Raw genomic sequence first — 22,820 nt, 5'->3', positions numbered from 1 at the left:
CACACATAACCATTTCAGAACAAGGGAAAACCGACAAATAAGGATGGCTAGTTGGAACATCAAGTAAAAATACAATTAAAGGAAGTTCTTAGGAAATGTGGAAGGAGTTCAAAGTTAATTACTCTACCTTGGATGAGATACAAGTAGCAACAATTGCGAGTGAAACCGAGGGGTCGGACATTCCCAAAAAAAGCGTACGGGATTTCGAAATCTCTGTGATTTCGCGATTTCGTCAAAGATTTCATGATTTCCAGATTTCGCGATTTCGTCAAAGATTTTTCGCGATTTCGTCAAAGATTTCGCGATTTCGTCAAAGATTTCGCGATTTCGTCAATGATTTTTCGCGATTTCGTCAAAGATTTCGCGATTTCGTCGGAGATTTCGCGATTTCGTCAGAGATTTTGCTATTTCATCAGATTTCGTGATTTCGTCAGATTTCGCGATTTCATCAGATTTCTTGATTTCGTCAAAGATTTAGCGATTTCGTCCAAGATTTCGCGATTTTATTAGAATTTCGCGATTTCGTCAGAGATTTTGAAATTTGGTCAGAGATTTTTCGATTTCGTCAGGGATTTCGCGATTTCGTCGGAGATTTCTTGCGAAGTGTACGGGATTTTGTTCAAATGTCCGACCCCTCGAGTGAAACCCTCGCTGGCTTGGCACTGAGATTTTGCAACCTTTTACGACTAAATGATTCGGTCATTCAACATTTGATTCCATGACCCGACAATATCATTCATTGATTCCTCTAATAATCGGTGATTCAGTAGCCTGATTCCACGATTTCTGTGTGATTCTCTATAACTCCGTGTGATTTTCAAGATTTTATATATTTAATTCTTATAAGATGTTTGAAATTACCGCTCAGATTCCGGTGATAATATTCTTGCCAGTGCCGGAACCCCTCGAACCGATGAGTACTTTAAAGCAAGTGTCGACTTAACGTGTAGTAACTCTTTTTTCAAATAGATGTCGCTAGCGTCGAAATCAAATAGGTGGTTCTAATAGGTACCCCTTGCGTTGATTGGATCGTTTGTAAATTGGTCAATAACATAAATTATAGCAGATATAAACAATATTTTTACACGGAATATATAATTTTGTTTAAAGTTCACTAAATAGAGTACAAGTTGACTAAGGTGGTGCCTTGGGTAAAAGCCTAGCTGATTATTATTATTATTATTATTATTATTATATAATACTGTACAATGGCTCTGACGACGTTATCATTTGGCGATTGGAAATTTGTTGAAGATAAAAAGCGTTATCGGCTTTTCTCGTTTAGTTTTTTTAATAGGTTAAAAAATGTTTATTGTAAATAAGATATATTTTTAATCACTAATCTTATATTACTATTTTTTAACCTTATGTGTATATATATTCGCTTACAGCGTTTATTATTGCCGTCACTCCTAATATGTCGTTCATCTTGTAAAATATTCATTCTTAATAAACGTTTGTCTTTTTAAATCACTACGTTATGATTTCTTACTAGTTTCATTAGTTAGTTAGTGTAGGGTAGCTCTGCTGATTAACATTGGATTTAAAACTCCAATAGGTTATGGGCCCAGCACGCTTCCACTGCGCCACTACTATGCTGATGATCTAGTCTGCTGTATCCCGGTTTCAGTTACCATCACCGTAATCCGTATCCTGTCAACAGTTCCCGAAAGCCACCATGGATAGCCTACTTCGCCAAGACGTCGAGAAGCTATCGGGTCCGGAGAATTGGAGGAGTTGGAAAAGACAAATAGTCGACATCCTCACCGTTCGAGACGTATACGAGATTCTTACTGGCGAATGGATTGAACCTACGGAACCGGTACCTGGAGCAACAGCAGCAGAGAAGTCCGAATACACTTCAAACAAGAAGAAGTACCGAGTGGCGTTCAGCACGGTCCGTGGTATCCTCTGGTCAACCTTATCCAAGAAGGTCCAAAACATGATTACCAATTGCGAGACACCAAAGGAAATGTGGGACAAGCTGCTCGAAATCTTCTAGCAGAAGTCTTCAAATCGTCTTCGAAAGCTTCTGGCGCAGCTCATGCGAACTACGAAGTCACCGGACGTCGACATGGTCACCCACATTGCCCAGATGTGTTCTCTCTGGACAGATATCTTGTCAACGGCACAGACAGAGAAGAACGTTACATTCGACGACTGCATCCTGATTGCCTGCATCTTCGAGTCTCTACCTCAGGATGAGTATCGAGAATTCGGTATGCTCTGGGACACGCTGCCAACCGAAAAACAGACGGTCGCAGAGTTGGAACGTTATTGATTGGCCGTGCAACTCGAGAAGGTGACTCGTTCAGAGATTCATCTGGTCTGATGGCGAAACGCAATGCCGGAGGTCATCGCAGTCACTCATCAAACGAGACGAAAGGCATGGGACGTAAGCCAAAATGCACCAATTGCCGAAAGTTTGGTCACATAGCAGAAGACTGCCGAGGACAAAGGAAGACTCCTAGAAGGACGAGCGTTGACGAAAGTAATCGCACCAGCATTGGGGGTCTGATCGCAGCAAATGGTCTCGTTGCTTGCTCATCGTCTGAAGCAGCATGGTACTTTGACTCTGGTGCTACACAGCATATCACGAACGACGCCACAAAGTTCCTAAACTTCCGCAAGTTCGCTACTCCAGCGACTCTTCAGATTGGAAACAAGACGCAGATGACAGCGGATGGTGAAGGAGACATAAGGATTCAGTTCCGGATTGGAAAGAAACTCTATCAAGAGGTAGTCCACAATGTCTGGCACATCCGTGATTTTGCCTGCAATGTTTTCTCGCTGAAAAGCGCAATGAAAAGAAACAACAATCTGGAGTTCAAGGTCACAGCAAATTCTTGCGGTCTCTATGAAGTTGTCGGAGGCAAAAGGAACCTTTGTGTACCTGGCAAGGTCGAGAGTCTGTATCGTCTGGATATCAAAGTCATGCAGCCATCATGCTCCGCTCACATCGCAGCAGATCCGAGAAATGACCGGAAAGCAGATCTCCAAGTCTGGCATGAACGCATGGGTCATCAGGATAAACGGCATGTAGCAGCGACGTTACGGAGACTAGGATACGAAGTTCTAAATCGGACGTCTGACAAGCTCTGTGAAGGGTGCATCTACGGCAAGATGACTAGGCACAGTTTCGGCACTCGTTTGGAGAAGGCTACGAAACCAGGTGAAAGGATCCATTCAGATCTCTGGGGACCACCACCAACACCGTCCATGAAAGGGAAGAAATACTACCTCCTATTCAAAGACGAGTATTCCAGTGTTCGAGCCGTATATTTCCTAACGAAGAAATCCGAAGTAGTCAATTGTTTCAAAGATTTCCTTGCCTTTTGCCGAACCCGCAATCACACAGTACAAGAGCTGGTCACGGATAATGGGACTGAATATGTCAACGAGGAGTTCCGTCAATGGACGTCTCAAGAAGGGTTACATCACCGCAAGTCCATGCCATACACGCCGGAACAGAACGGGGTCGCTGAACGAGAAAATCGTACGATCATGGAGTCTGTAAGGGCCATGTTGCATTCCAGATCGGACTTACCACCGAAACTCTGGGCTGAAGCGGTGAACACAGCCGTCTATGTCCTGAACCGAACAGCACCTACATGCATTGCTGGGAAGACGCCGTTTGAATTGTGGACAGGGAAGACAAACCCATCGATCCAGCATCTGCGTGTCTTTGGCACTGAGTGTTTTGTCCACATACCCAAAGAGAAGCGAAGGAAGCTGTCTCGGAAGGCGTTTAAAGGTTTCCTGGTTGGCTATGAAGACAATGCAGACGGATATCGAGTTTATGTTCCTGAGCTGGACGACGTACTAAGATCTCGAGATGTCAAATTCAATCCCGAGACGTGCGTTCCTGATTCCTGGATTCCTGTCTCTGGGGAGTCCTCCAGCCAGGGCGAGCAATTGACCGACGATTTCGTTTGCGAAAACTGGCCTACCAGAGCCACCAACTCATCAAAAGACGGACCAGCCAGAGCCACTAATGCACCATCGGGCATGCCAACCAGAGCTGCCGACTACTCAAACGACGAGACAACCAAATCCGTCGAAGCGTCGGAAGACGTGGCTACCGGACATAATGAGGCAACAGTGTCTCTTTCTGACAATGTCCGGGACAATCAACCTGAGAAGAGCGGTCCAGTCCTTAGAGATCGTTCAACACTAAGGAAAGTCCAACCATGTCAGAGCTGCCAGCTAGCAAATAAAGCATTCCTCATCTGCGACATGTTACCACAAACGGCACGAGAAGCACGTTCAAGCAACGAATCCGCCGAGTGGGAGAAAGCGATGGTAGATGAACTTTCGGCAATGAAAAGACACGACGTCTACGAAATGGTTGATCCTCCACCTGGTTGCAAGATAATCGGAAATCGTTGGGTCTTTCGTACAAAGAATGATGAAGATGGGACGATCGTCAAGCACAAAGCCCGGCTTGTCGCAAAAGGTTTTACGCAACGAGAGGGAATCGGCTTCAATGAGACTTTCGCTCCAGTTGCCCGATTCGAGACACTACGAATCTTTCTCAACCTAGTTGCCCAGAAAAATCTCAACCTCAGGCAATTCGACGTAAAGACCGCATTCCTTCATGGGAAGCTATCCGAAGAAATTTATCTGCGTCAACCTGAAGGTTTCGACAATAGTAGTGGACAAGTCTGGAAGTTAAAGAAAAAGTCTCTACGGTCTTAAACAGTCTCCACGATGTTGGAATGAACGAATTGACAAATCGCTTCAGAACCATGGCTTCAAGAGTGCTGATGGAGATCACTGTCTATATATTTACTCAACCAATGACGTTTTCTTGGTCTTGATCCTCTACGTCGATGATGGATTGGTTGCCGGCAGTACCACCAAAGCAGTTGATGACTTTTCTTCACGACTTTAGCGATGAATTCGAAATCATAACCGGAAAAGCGTCAACGTATCTTGGACAGTTAAGCGACGGCTCCGTATTCTTACACCAAAGCGCCTACATCGAGAAGGTTCTTGAAAGGTTCAACATGCAAGACTGTAAACCAGTGAGCACTCCTATCGGCAGTCCAGGCACGACCAACCAAAGTCAGGAGAGTTTCGAGTCAACGACCATATATGCCTCGGCCATTGGAAGTCTCAGATACGCAGCGACAGGAACACGACCTGATATAGAGTACGCTGTTAATCGAGAGTCACAAGCTATGGCCAACCCCACAGTCGCCGACTGGAACTGGGTGAAAAGGATCTTTCGATATCTTAGAGGGACCTCTACACTTGGTCTCCTATTCAAGTCCGAGAATTCCATGACAACCATCCCCTACAGCGACGCTGATTACGGTGGTTGTGAGAAAACAAGACGTTCAACGTCTGGGATCGTATGCCTAATTGGCTCAACTCCAGTTACTTGGGCGAGCAGAAAGCAACAATCTGTTGCTTTGTCAACCACGGAGGCTGAACTGGTAGCTGCCACTGAAGCGGCGAAAGATGTCGTCTGGATTGAACGAATCAAGTCTTTCCTGGGTCTCAACGTAGACGATGATGTACCCGTACTCCGAGTCGACAATGCAGGGGCCATTAAACTCATCAGAAATCCTGAGTTTCATCGCCGAACGAAACATATCAGTATTCGCCAGTACTACATTCGTGAACTGGTCGAAGAGGGCGTCATCGACGTTATGTATGTCCCGAGTGAAGAACAGCTGGCCGACATTTTCACTAAGCCACTACCTAAAGAAGTCTTCACCCGCCACCGTCAGAATCTCAGTTTACGACAGTACGAGAAAGTCGTCAACGAGGGCGAGTGTTGAAGATAAAAAGCGTTATCGGCTTTTCTCGTTTAGTTTTTTTAATAGGTTAAAAAATGTTTATTGTAAATAAGATATATTTTTAATCACTAATCTTATATTACTATTTTTTAACCTTATGTGTATATATATTCGCTTACAGCGTTTATTATTGCCGTCACTCCTAATATGTCGTTCATCTTGTAAAGTATTCATTCTTAATAAACGTTTGTCTTTTTAAATCACTACGTTATGATTTCTTACTAGTTTCATTAGTTAGTGTAGGGTAGCTCTGCTGATTAACATTGGATTTAAAACTCCAATAAAATTTTAGCTTCATTTGCCATTAATAGATGGCACCACGCTCTCCAGTAAAGTCGCTTCTTTTTTGAAGAACCGGATATATTCATGGTCATCTCTAATAACAGGGGCCTTGAAATGATAGCACCGACAGTTGCTTTAAACGTTATTGAACGTAGCCATAGTCGGTGACTTCGATACTCGAAACGTACAGTAAATTAACAAGACGTACGACGGTCAGAATACGCACAATCCTTCTAATGTGTTAAGTTTGTTTGAGCTATTCACAGCAACCTGCAACTCCGGTATCACAACCAAAATATATCCACGGTCACACATATATACATATTTACACTTATTTGTTACTTTTAGTCATACTTTGAAAGCATCATTCCTTCGATCAGTGTCTTTCTTATTTTTTACTTAGATCACACTTATTTGTTACTTGTGGTCATACGTTGCAAGCATCGCGTACTGCTCCGATAAGTGTCACACTTATTTGCTACTTCAGGTCATACGTTATAAGCATAGCGTATTTCTCCGATAAGTGTCACACTTATTTGTTACATCAGGTCATACGTTGTAATCATCGCGTATTTCTCCGATAAGTGTCGCACTTCTTTGTTACTTCAGGTCATACGTTGCAAGCATCACGTACTGCTCCGATAAGTGACACACTTATTTGTTACTTTTGGTCATATTAGAACGGCCTCCGGTAAGTGTCACACTTATTTGTTACATTAGGTCATACGTTGTAAGCATCGCGTATTTCTCCGATAAGTGACACACTTATTTGTTACTTTTGGTCATGTTAGAACGGCCTTGAAAAATGCCAGAGATAAATTCGCGTAAAGTCTATAAGCACACGTATTCCCAATGTTGGAAGTTGAGGGGGTCCGTATACGCTGCCCAAAAAACCTTACTTAGAATTAAAATGAAGCAAAGTAATTGAAATTCTATGTGCTATGAAAACCACAGCTATTCAAAAAAATAACTTTCATGAAAAGCGGACTTAAGTTAAGGAACGTTATGTCGACTTTCAGGCGGAAATATAAAACCACGAACATTGGGGTCCCGTAAATAACCCCGAAACTATACTTAAATTTAATATTTACTGATATAACCGAAGTTGTAGTTCCACTGAATCCTAACCTATCCAATAATATTTTTTTAACGTTACTTGACTCAATTTTTAACAAAATATCAACCACACAAGCCAAACTACCGAAAACGGTAAATTGGGCAAATGCAAAACTTCTTGGGCTCCGATTTGAAAACTTTAGGAAAGGCTATCAATGGTAATGTATGTATATTCGAACGAGATATCATTGACTCTTCTAGCTATAACCGTTGAAGAGGTATACGCGACACGGCGCCATCGGCGGCATCGGCTACATTGTACGTGAGACTAATACACACAAATCCTGAGGATTGTGTGTAATAAACGGGATTCAATGTTTACTCAACTGTGTACACACTGACCGTTACCGTTACAGAGCGTTACTAAACGCAGTCCCTATTTAAAAAGATCACGCTGGAAACTACACCCATTCAGGGTCCCGCCGGCGTGATCAATTTGATTTCTACCCATATAAAACTTTATTTCAATCTAAAAGCAAAAAGTCGATTGCTTTGATTTTTAATAAAAAACACAACCCTAGTTTTTATCTCTTAAACCAGATTAATTTAACTCAATTTTGTTTATTTTGTTATTCGCGTAGTGTAAAAGAAAATTCGCGACCGAAACGAGTCTAGGTGGCGTAACGGCGCTAGCTTCTCCGAGGTTGCGCCTAAGATATAGCGTCTGCTACAGACAAATTAAAAAGTCATAAGAACGTTATTTTCTTAAATAAACTTATCAAAATATAAGTAAACGATGCAAAAATTATATGAAAATGCAAGTATCATTATTTTTAAAGTAAAATTTCTGTATAACGATCATTGAGTTGGGAATAAATAGAGGTACAACTAAATCTGGCTGGCGCGGGACCAATTTCTTTCAATAAGGAAACTTTATCAACTTTATCGTTCTACCGTGGCGGCATCTGTCTCTGGTGGTGGCCACTAAATGGCAATAGAAGTTTTGCTCGAATCTGACGCGAAATTGAAATGTATGATTTATCGTAACAAACAAACCTTTGAAGTTGTTTTAAAATAATTTTATTGTGTCAAAACGATCCTTTTTAACACAATTTACGGTGAGTTAGCTAATAATTATTTATTTTTAGCCACATAACTTTATAAAATATAGATGGCGCTACCACCTAATTATAAAGATGAATTTCGTACAGTCTTCTCAGAACAGGTCCCGCGTAACCATGGCAACCGAAATCGTAATTGTAATTCTAGTAGTATTATTCCCAATTCAATGATAACGATGAGGAAAAACTATTAGCGTCGGCTTTAGCCACTACCTATCCAGGGGCTTGATTCTACTCTTATCGTTAGGAGTTAACGAAAGAAAATTTTCGTTGGCTCCATTGAAATTATATTAGCTAACGAAAAATTATTTTCGTTAAGTAGCTAACGATAAGAGTAGAATCACGCCCCTGGTTTCACTGGCGAACCATAGGGAGCGTAGCGATAGTTTTCGGTTGCGAATAATAAACATAAGTTACCAGGGCTGTCTTTACGCATGCGCGAATGGGTACGTTCTGGGTTCAAAACACGGCCCTGATAGTTACGAATTTGTCTCTATCTATTAGCAATGAGGTAAAATAAATAGAGATCCGAATCCGCCTTCCAGGATCTACCGTTTCGCGGGACAGTATTTGTTGAGTTGGAGAGTTAGACCTAGTAAATGAACTTAATCAAATCGTATTGGCGCCATCTATCGTGTTATTGGAAAACTAAACCTTAACTTATTTTGCAAAAGTGTCTGCTTATAGAAACAGATGGCGCCAACACGATTGGATAAAGTTGAAACTTAAGCCTAATTCTCCGACTCAAATAAAACGTGTCCAGCGAGTCCCAGCTTTGTTTGGATCTATGAGCACCAAGCTTTTTTTTTTTTTTTTAGAAGCTCATTATGAGCGATTGTGACGGGTGGGACAATACAGTCCGCTCGTCCATTTGATTAATCAGGTGCGAGATATGTGTTACGGCCACGCCAACGGGGGGGGGGGGAGTGAGCCACTACTCCCGGCGCAGCACCAAGCTTTCATTCAATATAAAGTTACGATTTTTGTTTTACCAAGAGTAATCGATAGATCGCAGCACCAATCCTAAAACTAGGCAATCGGGGGAGAAAAAAACTTAAAAATCGTCTGCATCGTTACAAAATTGTTTGGGGAAAAATGACTGTTTTGAAACCATTAACCGAAGCCGGGAGTATCTTCCTTCTTTGAAAAAAAAACCACAAAAACCGAATGCAAAAAAATTAATAGTATTTAAATATTCCACATTTGCTACGCATAATGGAAATTACAAGAAGCAGTAAGTTTTATCAGTGATATATTGTGAAGTCATTAAATAATACAATTTTATAGTGAAACAAAAATCATAAAATACCTAACTGTTTAACTTTCAACACATTTTAATTTGGTTTAACTTCCATTTGATTTAACTGTCTGTTACCACAGATTTCAGAGATAAATTTGATTTGATCAAAAGCTCAATCAACGAGGCGACATTTCTAGCCGTAGACTGCGAATTTACTGGGTTAAACGAAGAATGGAATTTAAGGGCATATGATACTCCAGCCGAAAGATTTGAAAAAATTAAGGATGTAGGAAATCATAATAAGCATGATAAGTTCTTTAAAAACTAATAAATTTTTTATAAATTAGGGAGCTATGCAATTTCTGGTAATTCAGTTTGGTCTCTGTGCATTTAAATACAACAAATCTACAGAAAAGTAAATTGTACTAGAGTGGAAACTTCAGTATATCATATCTAAAACAGTTTTTTTTACAGCTATACTCACAAAGCTTTCAATTTCTATATATTTCCTCGTTCATTTGGGAAACATTCACCTGATCCACGTTTTTACAGTCAAGTAAAGCTTGAATATGATATAAAGATTTTATAAAAGTTACATTGTAACTCTTTTAGTCCTCATCACTAGAGTTCCTAGCTTCACAAGGGTTTGATTTTAACAAATTGTTGAAAGAAGGTATACCATTTTTAACAAGCACAGACGAAGAGATTCTTAGGGAGAAACTAAAAACCAAACACACTGAACAAGAGAAAAAGTATACACCTGAAGGCGTGGCTAATAAAGGGAAAAAAACTGAAACATCGAACAGCGTTATTGACAAAGTTCCGAAAGAACATGAAAAATTCATCAAAAACATTCAGTAAAAATTTTAATAGGAAATAATGTTTTACGCTTGAATTAAAATTATTTTGAAACCTATTTTCAGCTCAAATGTAACCAACTACTTAAAAACATGGGAAACTGGAAAAGTTTTAACTCTACCAACATGTTCAGCCTATCAACGGAAACTAATATACGAAACTGTCAAAGCAGTTTTCAATACTGACGAAGTTAACCTGAATATGGAAACCGTTAACGGGGAAAGTGGTGACAAATACATTAGAGTCTCCAAAGAAACATTAGCCGATGCGAAAAATAAACTTAAAGAGAGGCAGGATAAGGAAATTGAAGAGTTAGATGAAGCCTTTGGTTTTACCAAAGTCATAAGGGCCATCAGTGCATCGGAAAAATTGGTCATAGGACACAACATGCTCCTTGATTTAATGCACTTAGTCAACCAATTTGTGACACCCTTACCTGATGTAATATAAAAAAATATCATGATGTAAAATTGAACTTAATATACTTAAATTTTTCTATGCAGAATTACGATGATTTTAAGACGTTAGCTCATTGTATATTTCCTAAAGTGTTGGACACTAAAGTTATGTCATCTACAAACCCTTTTAAGGTATATTGGGTGCTTGCTCGTAGAGTCGTAAGCAACTAAGCCCCGCCTGGAAACGCCCGCCATGAAATTAATTTCACGTCACAGATCCCGTGGCAAAACGCCACACGATCCTGCCATATAATCTCGTGACCATCATGTGTGTCTTAATGTCATGGCTAACCTATACACGTTACCATGGCAATAAACAAAAGCCAAAACCACGAGCAAGCTACGAATTGATGTTAACAGTAAATAGCATAAAGAATCTATATAAATTTTGTCACATTTGCAGGAGTACTTTAACAGCACTGCCCTAAATGATTTGCTAAAGAGAACCAGGGAAAAACCATTTACAGCTATAACAGTTGGTAAATAACAATTAATTTCTTGCCGTTTCAAAGTTATTAATCAATTTAATTACAGAGCCCGAAGTTAATTTTGAAGGTTGTTATGAAACAACTTCGGAACAGTTACACGAAGCTGGCTATGATGCCTTTATCACGGGACTTTGCTATTTGTCGCTATCATATTACCTTGGTAATTAGTTTGTTATTATCGAAAGTCAATATTATGACTAATCCGAATTGGTGTCTTTCAGGAAATCTGAATAAATCCAAGAAGAAACCATCCAAACACATATTTCCTGACAATCCCTTAATCGAAGCATTTACTAACAAGTATTAATTAAGGTCAATCGAAAGCATTAACTTATCTAATAATTTAATTTAATTTTAAAGAATGTTTATGATGCTAAGTCCCGATATTCCCTACTTAAACATCGGAGGGCCTGATTGTAAGATAATTATCAGAAGATCTTTCCATAAAATGTGGTTTTTCCATGTTATTTTTTTTTTCGCCATCACAATCTCAAGCTATTATGGGGTGGCAGAGCAAGACGAGCCGGTAATAGTAAGTGTAGGGGGCTGTTGGCTTGCGTGGATACACTTTTAGAGGTTAATGGTAATAGTAAATGTAGAGTGCGGTTGGCTAGTGTGGATAAAATTGTAGAGGTTAATGGTAATAGTAAGTGTAGGGCGCTGTTGGCTCGAGTGGCATGAAGGGCTTGCCAGCACCCTCTTACGCAATTTAACCCGGCCACCAGAATTAATGGCTTTAAAAGACTCTCGATGACTTGGGCCTAAGGTGTTGGCTTTAGTATTAGTCTAGCTGATTATTATTATTATTATAAAAGCACATGCTGAAATCACGGAGAGCCTTATATTTTAAAAACATTATGAGAATCACTGATGCCAAGAAACATAATTAAACTTGGGCTTGTGATGCTGAGAAAACATTTTTATTCTTCAAAATTTTTATTTCATTTTATGGAAACTCCTATTAAACACTTTCATTAAATAATCGACTAACGTTTGTTTATATGATAATTCAGTGCAACCAGACAGGAGTCACGTTTTCCACGTTTCTTTTCCGCGGGAGTGGAAAACACCAGATATTCTAGAATTATTTTCACCATGTGGTATTTTATTATATAATATTTTATATATTTGTTATTATTCCCAACCAAGACCTTAATTCTCATCTAAATTAATAGGGTATTCATTTGTTTCTTGGATTGACGATGAATCGGCTTTCGTTTCATTGAAAAACCCTCATAACGCTCGAAATGGTGAACTTGAATCTAAAATTTAAAATAATGAAATTATAATCAAAAATTTTTATTAAAATGACAGCAAAATCTTTGTTAACCAGCGACGGTTACCAGGGCACAGTCAAAGTCATAACGTACGAAGAGTACAAGAATAGAAAACTTTTGAATAAACGTAAACATAGTCATAAAGCTGATTCGCCATCAGCATCCAACCGAGAGGCGGAACTTAAGAAGCGAAAATGTGAAAATGCTGAAACAAAAATGTTAGTTCATTATCATAAACAAAAATTTACAACATTTATGGTTAACGCTATGTTGAATTTTTTTACATTTAAAGGGAAACAGACACTAAAAACAATCTTGTTGATATGGGAGAAGTTATCTCTAGATCTCAGAGTAAAATCGTCGTTTTCTCAATATTATTTGTTCTTGCAATATTGACTTTAAATTCCGCTCTTTTTTTCATATAGTTAATGAAGGAACGGACAACTCGGTTGTAAAACCAAAATTGTTTGATGAAGTTGATACATGGTCTTAAGATACCTCTAAAGAAATGGAAAAAAAAAGTTGTTTTTACATCCATTTTGTGTATAAATAATGTAGTTTCGTTAAAAAAAAATATGCATATTTTAAATAAACTTTTTCTATCCTATCTTAATAAATTCAAACGCACGATATTCTTTTAAGCAAATGGGATTTTTTTTTAAATAATTATTAGAAAGTGGTTCTTATTTATGGGACCAGTTTTTTTCTTCAACTTGGAATATTTTATAGAGCCGTTTAAAACCTTAGAGAAGATATATTTTTTTTCCGGATATTTAAACTAGATTTCAGGTGAAACAATTTTATAATTCCTGGTGAAAAATTTATAGGTAATGTAGCAATCTATAAAGAGGGATAAGGATTATATAATAACTGTCAAGAATATTAGAAATTACGCTATATTAGAATTGGTTCTTAGTTAATACTTCGGATAATTTGTTTAAGACCAAGTAGTGCCTTTCAAACAAGTTGATAAAGTCAAATAAAAAATCGTACCTGACGGGTGAAACTTTCAAAGCTAAAAGCCCAAAGATAAATCAGTGGTGGCACCACAAATTTTCAGTTAGGTAAGCCAAGTACGTGGGGCCCCCTATTTTTATTTTTGGGGCCTCTTTGAAGCAGTGTTACCAAAAGGACCCTTTATTTTATAAAAGAACAGGGCAGTGGCAAATATTTAAAAAAAATGGCAGAAAGTGGTTAATAAAGGAAATTAATGAGTTTAATCTCAGAGATTTCAGAAATCAAATTAAGAGCATTATTTTCGTGTTGATTTTTATTTGGTTTAAGGCTGATTTCGAGATTTAAGACCAGATTTCTAGATTTTAAAGTGGATATCTAATGTATAATTTTTACGAATTAAAAAAAATTAATAGTTAACTATTTGCCACATAGACGCTTCAATAAAATATCTTCAAGGAAATCGCCAAGAATTAATATTTCCAAGAGTCAGGACCTGCAAGTCACTTTTTATATTTATATATATAGTGCTTGTTAAAATCATGGAGGAAGAGAGTACTTTCTTTCTCCATGTTAAAATAATGGAATCTTTTCACCTGTATGGTATGCAACAAGTGTTCCCTTTTAACCAAGGGTCTTACAAGCGGCACCAGGTAGCTTTTTTGACATATTAAAGGGGCTCCAAAGTTCGGTGGCAAAAAAAAAGAAAATTTAGCATGCTTTTCATCCCCCCCCCACAACCCCTCACTCGGGCTTGGCAGAGGCGGGCAGAGTCAACCGTAAATTTCGCACTTTACTAACTTTACACACATTTTGCTATCGAACTTTGGAGCCCCTTTAAGGCTTAGAAAAAACACGACGTTCTCTTTACAGGTGAAAAGTTTCCATTATTTCAACAAGCACCAAATCAACAGTAACTTGATCCTGGCTCTCGGAAATATTACTTTTTTGGGATTTCCTTGAAGGATGTTTTATTTAAGCGCCTACTGGCCACAAAACTCATAACAAGGCTGGAAAATTCCACTGTTTTCATACTATTTGGCACCTGGATATCTCCACCTCAGAACACTGCGTAGCAAAATATTGTGTTTCATACTCAAAATTTCAATCTCACCTGTAATAAATTTCGAATAAAGTCTAAGAAATTTTAAATTTTTGCGTCCCCTTAAAGGGTTGGGAGTAGGTGTTTTCCCATAGAAATCTCATAGGTAACTAGAATGCTGCCGCCTACGGCCGAGGTTGACGTCAGTTCGCCTTGAACCTTCAGCCAATGAGAGGCCGTAGAGTGGTTCCGCCAAGGAGGATAACCGACTCTCGTGTGCTACAGGGAAGGGGCATGTCTTAAACGCGTACAGTTAGGGTTCCAGTGACGTCACTTATAAACCTTATAATCAGGTACCGTCACCGTTTTATCGCGGGTTTCGACAGTTTACCTTAAAAGCACGTATTCTTTTTTAATACATAGGTTTTTTAAACCGATTTCAGATTAACATTTATAGCCGTTTTCTTAGAAACAAAACGGAAAAGAAGTTTTAAAGTTTTATAAAAAAAAAGAAGCAATTTCGAGTTCCTAAATATATCGCATATATATCTTGGCTGAGGGAACTTAAAAAAAACAGGAAGATAACTCTACGTCAATCAAATTACGCGCATGTTGGGGAGCACGTAGCGCACCCCTGTGGCGACGCCTGTTATCTCCGCAGGAGGGCGTTGGTGGGAAACGCGCGCGCCGCGTGAAAATGATGCCCTTTTTCCCGCCAAGTGTTTCGCCGTTTGAAAAGGGAAAAAAATAATTCACAGAAGCGCAGGAACTGGGAAATGGCGGAGTTTTCTTAAGATAATAATGCCACGTTCAAAAGATAAATATCTCTACAAAAAACAGTGCCAAGTAACTTACAGGTTACGGGTACTTTTCGTCCAAATTTACGATATCGTTTTTCGCAGCATGGGGGAGCCACTTTAACAAGACCCTAAACCGCTAAGCTAAGCCTTTGCACCTTATTTTAGTAAGGTCATTTAGTGGAGAATCATAAAGTTATATTATCTTAAAGGCTTTTTTCCAAAGGGCTAAGTTTTGTTTTGACGTCTCAATATCCTGTAAATTGGTTTAAATCGTGGTTTGAAAAAATATATATATACCAAAACTTTAACTGATTTTAATTTTAAAAATAAAATTGGTACGATATCAAAGAGAACGTCAATATAATTTTTTTGTAGATATTTATTTATTTATTTCAACCATTTTTTTAGTGTTGTAAGTTCGTATTTTTCCGAAAAAAAAAGTTGTAATTCCATGATTTGGCCTAGTATAATATTGTTTGAAAATTTAAATAAAGCGGCATTTTCGCCTCATTTTTTCAAATCTAAAAGTAAAACTAAACCTCTAGACTAGCTTTAAACTGATTAACAATGTAACACTCATTATATTTTTTTTGTAATATGTTGAATGTTATTAGACATTTTATATCGATAAAAAGTTTAAAAAAAATTAAAAACCCTTAAAAAGTAATTGATGTTTCAATTTTTATTTTTCCGATTTGCTGAAAATTTTCTGAAAATTTTTCCGCATTTTTTTTCCAAAAAATTAACAATTTAAAATTTTTCTTTTACATTTCAATTTTAAAAATATTTTTGACAATAGGTGGCACCATGATGCAGGACTAAGAAAATTATTAATTTATAAAGACGAAGTTCATTGACAGTTTTCATTTATTTTATTGTGTTATTGTTGCAATATTATAAGGTTACACCTTAATTGAATGCTAAATAGTCAATTTTATTACGATTCTTATATTTTTTATTTTAAAATATCCCCTCCTTTAAAATGGTAACATTTCCCTTTAAACAAAATAAATAAGTCGCTTAAGACCCACAATAATACCGCTTCACCGAAAAGCTACGACTGAAGCATTTAAACGAAAATACATTCCAGAATTTAAGAGTGACTAAAAAAGAAGAAATATCATAATTGATCAACGTGACGCTTAAAAAAAAATGACTTTAGACTACGCTAGAGGGCAGTGGCACTGCCTGCTCGCAATAAGACTTTAAACGGGGCGTCCTCTGCCCAGGAATTTCGAAGCTTGTTATGCAAATGCGCCACTCCGATGGAAGTTTGTATCGCCAGGGGGCGTGGCCATAGCGCAGTCTCCCTCACCCCCGACAGAATATATAGCTTCAACGGAAGAGTTGATATTTCAAGGGCCCTAGATATTAATGGCACCCAGCGCTATATAGCTTACCACACCCAATTCTTCATATTCACCCAATTTAACCTCGTGTTCTCCGCCCCTTCAAAATCACCAGAAAGAATGCGCCATTTCAATTTCAAATTGGAATTTACCAAAATCAGAAGTAAATGAACCGAAGTTATCAGACTGCTGTACTCCCCATGTTGGAGGCCTTTTCCTTATGAAGTTACATTTTGACCTTGAATTTCAAATTTTGCGGGCTTTTAGGCCGAAAAAAAAACGTTTTGGTTTTTACGAAACTTTTAGTTATACATATACCCACAATTCCCAAGTGCAATTTATCGCGTCAATAGACGGGGATGGAAATTAGCTTTAATTTGACTCGATTTTCTCATCATTTTCATAAGGAAAACGCCCCCCGATTCTGAGCGCTGTTTCGATTAGTTCGGTTCATTTACTTCTGCCAAAATATAATGCAATTATTAGTTATAGCCTTCCCAACTTTTTTTGGTAATAGTATTATTATTATTAAAAGTAACATAACTAAACATAAGTATTATATTGAACGATTTATATTAATTAATGTCTGTTACAGAGAGATTGCGTAGTTTTCGAGCAGGAAATACGTCACTTCCTACTCCTTTAATTTGAAATTTATAATTCAACTACCTTCGAAAATATACTTATATTTTGATTCATTGGAAATTTGAAAATAACTACCTACAATAATAATTTGTAATAATTAATTTTATGTTTCGATTAAAAAATTCATCATTATATTTGCAAAGTAAGTTTTATTTTTAATTTTTGTTTAAATTTGGTGGCCGTCTGAAACTACATTGGTAGCGTATTAGCATACTCTATTAGCGTTTTGGCAGCAGGGCTGGACATAAGAATATTTTTTTAGTAGTCAGCCTGACTAGTGAGCCTCCAATCTTAATTTATTTTAGTAGTCACTGACTATTGGGGGTAAAAATGGGGGTATAAAAACAATAAGGACAGAAAGCATTTTGCATTACCCGTCAGAATTGAAATAGGAGTTACATGATGTTATTTTTTTAAATAAAATGGGATTGATGAATGATGAATTTATGATACGCCATATTTGCCATTATTTATGAATTTCACTAGTCAATTTGACTAGTGACCCCAGATTTTGATTAATTTTAGTAGTCAGAGCATTTATTTTAGTAATCAAATGCCGTGACTAGTGCCTTATGTCCAACCCTGGCTGGAACATAGTGCCATCTATACTCGTTTCGGCCCCGAAATAGGTCTTGTCTGATCTTTAAAAATGTTGGCTGCGGCCATTTTCCGCGCATGGTTACCTGGAAATTACAAAGATTTATGAAAAACTAAAGGAGATTAAACAGTAAATGGTCTCAAAAAAATCCTAAAAACATTTGTGCTAAGAAAATTAGTGTTAATATTTTTTAATACACGCCTGTGTAATTATTGCTATGTTTTAAAGTATCGTTTTTTTTCTAATATAAAGTTTTACTAATCAAATATCTCTAATCTCATAATTTTCGGATAGTTCTTAGTACGATTTGTATGGTCATTGGCGAATCAAACCGTCATTAAAAAAATAGAATAGTAAGTGTCATACTTATAAATATTACGTTACTTATGATATTATAGAGGTTTAAGAAAAATATAGAAATCTACAGTACATTTAAGGTTACTAAAATAACTTTTCATGAAGTTGTATTTCCCGTTGCGCGAACAAGTTGGAGCCACAGCAATACACCATAAAGTGTCGTGTTCCAGACGTATAAGTACGCGTTCCAAAATGCGTTTCTAGCCTCTTTATTATAACAATATCGTTTTCCATTTTTCTTTAAAACTAATGTGAAAGATTATTGCGTTGGTAAATTGGCAAATAACAAAAATCGACACCGTCGTAAGTGCGGGGAAAAGGTCGATAAACGCATCCGCCAAAAACGCTTTAGCTGGCAGTTCGGTGAAAGGCGGTATAAAGTAATAACGGCCCGAACGGCACTCGCGGGTAACCCTCGATTTTGGAGGTGGGGAGGGTGGTGACGTCACGGCTCGCTCCAAAATAGCCACACCCAATGGGGCGGAGGGGGGGGGGGAAATCGTTGAGTTGAATCTATCGAAGTAGGTACCAAGCTTTCGGAATTAATATAAATTTTTTTTCATAATACCGAAAGGTTTACCGGACCAATATGTACCCCTCCCCAACGTCTTTACGTTTTCAACCGGTAGGGGGAGATTTGGCGCTGGGAGTATAGCTATCTTAAGGGTATCAAGGGGCCACAAATTTTCGACACTAAAGTATGATTTTTTTTTCACCGTTGAAGCTATCTTAACTCATTTTAAAATAATCATATTACAAGAATACATATTTTTCGTAGTAATTGAATTATAAATTATTTTATATTTAAAAATTTTTATTTTCAAATGTCAAATATCAAATTTCAAATGTCAAATTTAAAATATCAAATTTCAAATTTTTAAATTTATAAATTATAAATTTTAAATTTTATTCCTGCTATTTAAATAAAATAGTATAGTTATTACATTATCAATTCTTTTATATTTTAAAATTTTAATTTATTTCCGATTTTTGAATAAAAATAATTTGAATTCGTAATTATTTTATATTTACAATTTTTATTTTTCCATTTTCAGCTTTAAAATTTTAATCTCGATTCCGATTTTTGAATAAATATAATATAAATTGTTGATTCTGTTATATTTACAATTTTTCTATTTTAATTTTCAGCTTTAAAATTTTAATTTTGATTCCAATTTTTTAATAAATACAATATAAATTCTTAATTCTTTTATATTTACAATTTTTCATTTTCCATTTTCAGCTTTAAAACTTTAATCTCGATTCCGATTTTTGAATAAATTTGATATAAATTCTTAATTCTTTTTTTATTTTTATTTTTAATTTTCAATTCTAATTCTGATTTTAAATAAAAATATTAAATGGAGAAATTTTACGGATACAACGATTAATGTAATTTGAGCTTAAATTGGTGGGTTCAACCATTCGGAAAGTTGAATTGAGATAAAGCTGTAAAGTTGCAATTGTTAAATTAAATTAAATTAAATTGAATTTAATTAAATCGTATTTTTCCTAATCTTACAAAATTTACGTTTACAGATCTGTAAAAGTTATCTAAATTAGCTGTTTTAAAAACGACTTTACAAGCACAATCAAGAACTTGCTCTAATTGATAATTCAAGAATCTGGATATTTTACCAGATCAAGTATGAAAGTTACGTTGAAGGAATATATATAATTAAATTATCGCGTTATTTACATACCGATACCTTTTCTAACTATACAACAAGTAAGGCTGAGTGTATAGGAAATTTCGTACTCGAACAATTAAATCAATTATAATTATATTCCAAGTGGTAATTATCCCTTTTGGACCACCCCTGTTCTGACTTCGGAACTGGGAGCAATTTTTTTTTAAGTTGACAATATTTTCCGATTCAAAATAAGGGTGGAAAAATTATTTAAAAAAAAACAGCATAGTCAAAACGTCGTCTAAGAATATACCATGTGTATTTTTTTTGGAAATTTTGTTTAATTACCAATAAAGAAACACGTAGTGAAGATTAACCGGTTGATAGCAGCAGAAATTTCAAAAAACCACCGATATAAAATATAATAGCCGACAGAATGTTTCTTGCATATTTAAGAAGCTTAGAAGCATAATCGGTCTCATTGAAGACTCCAGAGAATGTCACTGGCTTTTGGAAATATTTTAAGCGAGTCACGTGTGAGGAGGGGCCTTATGTAAATTGTTTCTACCAAAATATTAAAACATTTATTTTTAAATTTTTTGAAGGATATCGAGGGTGGAAATCAAATTGTTACTTTCCCCCTCAATAGAATAGATTTTATTTATTTATATTTAATTAGAAAATTAATTTTTTATTATACAATTTACAACGCTTTAGTAACATTGTCTTGAGAAAATGTTTTAAAGGATTTTACACTAGTGTTTAAAAATATATAGTTTCCCAAATTTAAAATAATTTTATATAATGATTGTTTTTTTAATAAAAGCAAAAAAGATTTACATAATTAAAAAGATTTTAACAGCCACCAAGCTGAAAATGGCGCTAAACAGCAATTGGTGCATGCATGCGTCGCGCGCCGTTATTAATTAGAAGATGAAAAGCCACCTAGTGTTGTGTAGCGCCATCTACAGCTTATACGGAGTAAAAATCTACAGCTTATACGGAGTAAAAATCTACAGCTTATACGAAGTAAAAATCTTCATCACTGAAACTAATATGAGTATGCATTTTCGGATTAAAATTATTTTACTATTCTTGTTTTTAGTTAACTATTTCAAGGTATTTTTCTCAATTTAAAAAATCAAAATTAGGAAAAAAAAAGGAACTTTAATTAACATTTTACTGATATTTGTTTTTTTCTAGTTTTTAAAACAGACCTAATCACAAATTACCGATATGGAAACAATCATTTAGAGTAAAACCATTAAATGTTCAATTTTATTGCTAATATTTATACTAGAAGTCGCTAATTTAAATTTTTTGGTGGGAAAGGAATAAATATTAGTTTAATACACTTTCTTCAGCGATATTTTATGTAAAAACTATAAAACAAATCGAAAAATAATATGCTGAAAATAGTTTTAACTGTTTTTTAGATAGTTTAAAATTTTAACGTTTCAGACTGTTGGCGCCATCTGGTGTGACATTGGGTATTTGAAAACTGACCTCTAATGGCGTTACCTCTGCGAAAAAATTTCCTCCGTTGACAAATGGATATCTAGTTTACATTCCCTGACCTTTCTCTGACAGTTCAAAATTTAATATTTTTTTGATTTTTCCTCGTTAAAAATATTAGAATATAAGTTTGAACAAATAAATATAAACGTGACAAATAATTGTTTTGAAGCAGATCTGATGTGATCTGATGCAATGAACCGAATGAATTTCAATTAAAACGCCCGCGGCGTGCATATACGTATCTTGTTATTTTGACGCCGACGCGAAATAAAAATGTCTCTCAACGTTTTCCCGGAGGTCACTTCATAATCGACTATTAAAAAATTAAACCTGAAATATCGATAGCTACATTAAATCAAAAGCAATACCAAGTTAACGAACTTTCAAGCCGAAATCGACCAAACAGATTAGACAAAGACTTTTTCATTTTTTAAGTTATCGTTCCAATTGAGAGAGGAATTTTAAATATGATATGTGACACTCGTTATCAGTTTCAAAGCATAGCGAATTGAGTCTTTGAAACTTTGTATATATTACTTTCAATTTTGGAATTTAGGGGTTTATTTAGTATTGTTATATCACAAGTAAAATAATATCCATAAGTAAAATAATAGCCATAAGTCAAATAATAGTCATGGAAGTAAAATAATATCAGAAGTAAATACTAAACGATATCGATTAAGGGTAATTAAAAACCAAATTGAGTCTTTGAAACTGAATATTTTAAGTAAATCTAGGAATTTTGGGGTTTATTTAGTGTTGTTATAATAAAAGTAAGAAATACTAAACAATATCGATTAAGGATAATGAATAACCAAATTGGGTCTTTCAAACGTTGTATATTTTGAGTGAAACCTGGAATTTCGGGGTTTATTTAGTGGCTTGATATCACAAGTAAAATAATACCCACAAGTAAACACTAAACGATATCGATTAGATCGATGAATTACTGAATTGAGTCTTTGAAACTTTGTATATTTTAAGTGAAATTTGAAATTCAGGTGTTTATTTAGTAGTGTGATCTCGAAAGTAAATTAATACCCATAAGTAAACACGAAATGATATTCGTTAAGGGCGATTCATTACAGTTTTATTAGATTCAAGCTAAACCAATTGAATCTTTCAAACCATGGACGAATTGGCATTAGTTCGCGATTTTCTCAAAAGGGCGTATTGGCTTCGAATATTGGAATTTATTTTAAATTATTTTAGATATTTATTAATTTTATCAGTGATAATGGATTTGCCATTGGATCTTACGATTAAGGCTAGGCGCCCACTGGCTCTCCGTTTCGTATCCGTCCTGCCTTCCACAAGGCATTGTCTCCGTTACGAAGCA

At 36.1% G+C, this 22,820-nt stretch overlaps 1 protein-coding gene across 1 annotated transcript; it reads left to right on the top strand.

Moving 5' to 3' along the window:
• Window positions 1–9,304: 9,304 nt before the first annotated feature.
• LOC149961195 (poly(A)-specific ribonuclease PARN-like) lies at window positions 9,305–13,209 on the top strand. The gene is made up of 16 exons (XM_090170225.1): window positions 9,305–9,500; window positions 9,647–9,792; window positions 9,854–9,921; window positions 9,981–10,062; window positions 10,119–10,363; window positions 10,430–10,805; window positions 10,868–10,954; window positions 11,226–11,301; window positions 11,357–11,470; window positions 11,532–11,610; window positions 11,671–11,726; window positions 12,324–12,410; window positions 12,486–12,560; window positions 12,625–12,805; window positions 12,880–12,938; window positions 13,013–13,209. Exons 1-16 carry the CDS (start codon window positions 9,482–9,484, stop codon window positions 13,078–13,080), a joined length of 1,818 nt encoding a protein of 605 aa, XP_090026351.1. The 5' UTR covers window positions 9,305–9,481; the 3' UTR covers window positions 13,081–13,209.
• Window positions 13,210–22,820: the final 9,611 nt, after the last annotated feature.

The sequence above is a fragment of the Leiobunum rupestre genome, chromosome 1 (genome assembly GCF_980474605.1).
Source record: "Leiobunum rupestre chromosome 1, qqLeiRupe1.1.hap1, whole genome shotgun sequence".
NCBI classification, from domain to species: domain Eukaryota; kingdom Metazoa; phylum Arthropoda; class Arachnida; order Opiliones; family Sclerosomatidae; genus Leiobunum; species Leiobunum rupestre.
Note: the sequence above shows the minus strand (reverse complement) of the source record. Positions and strands in the feature narration are given on the sequence as shown.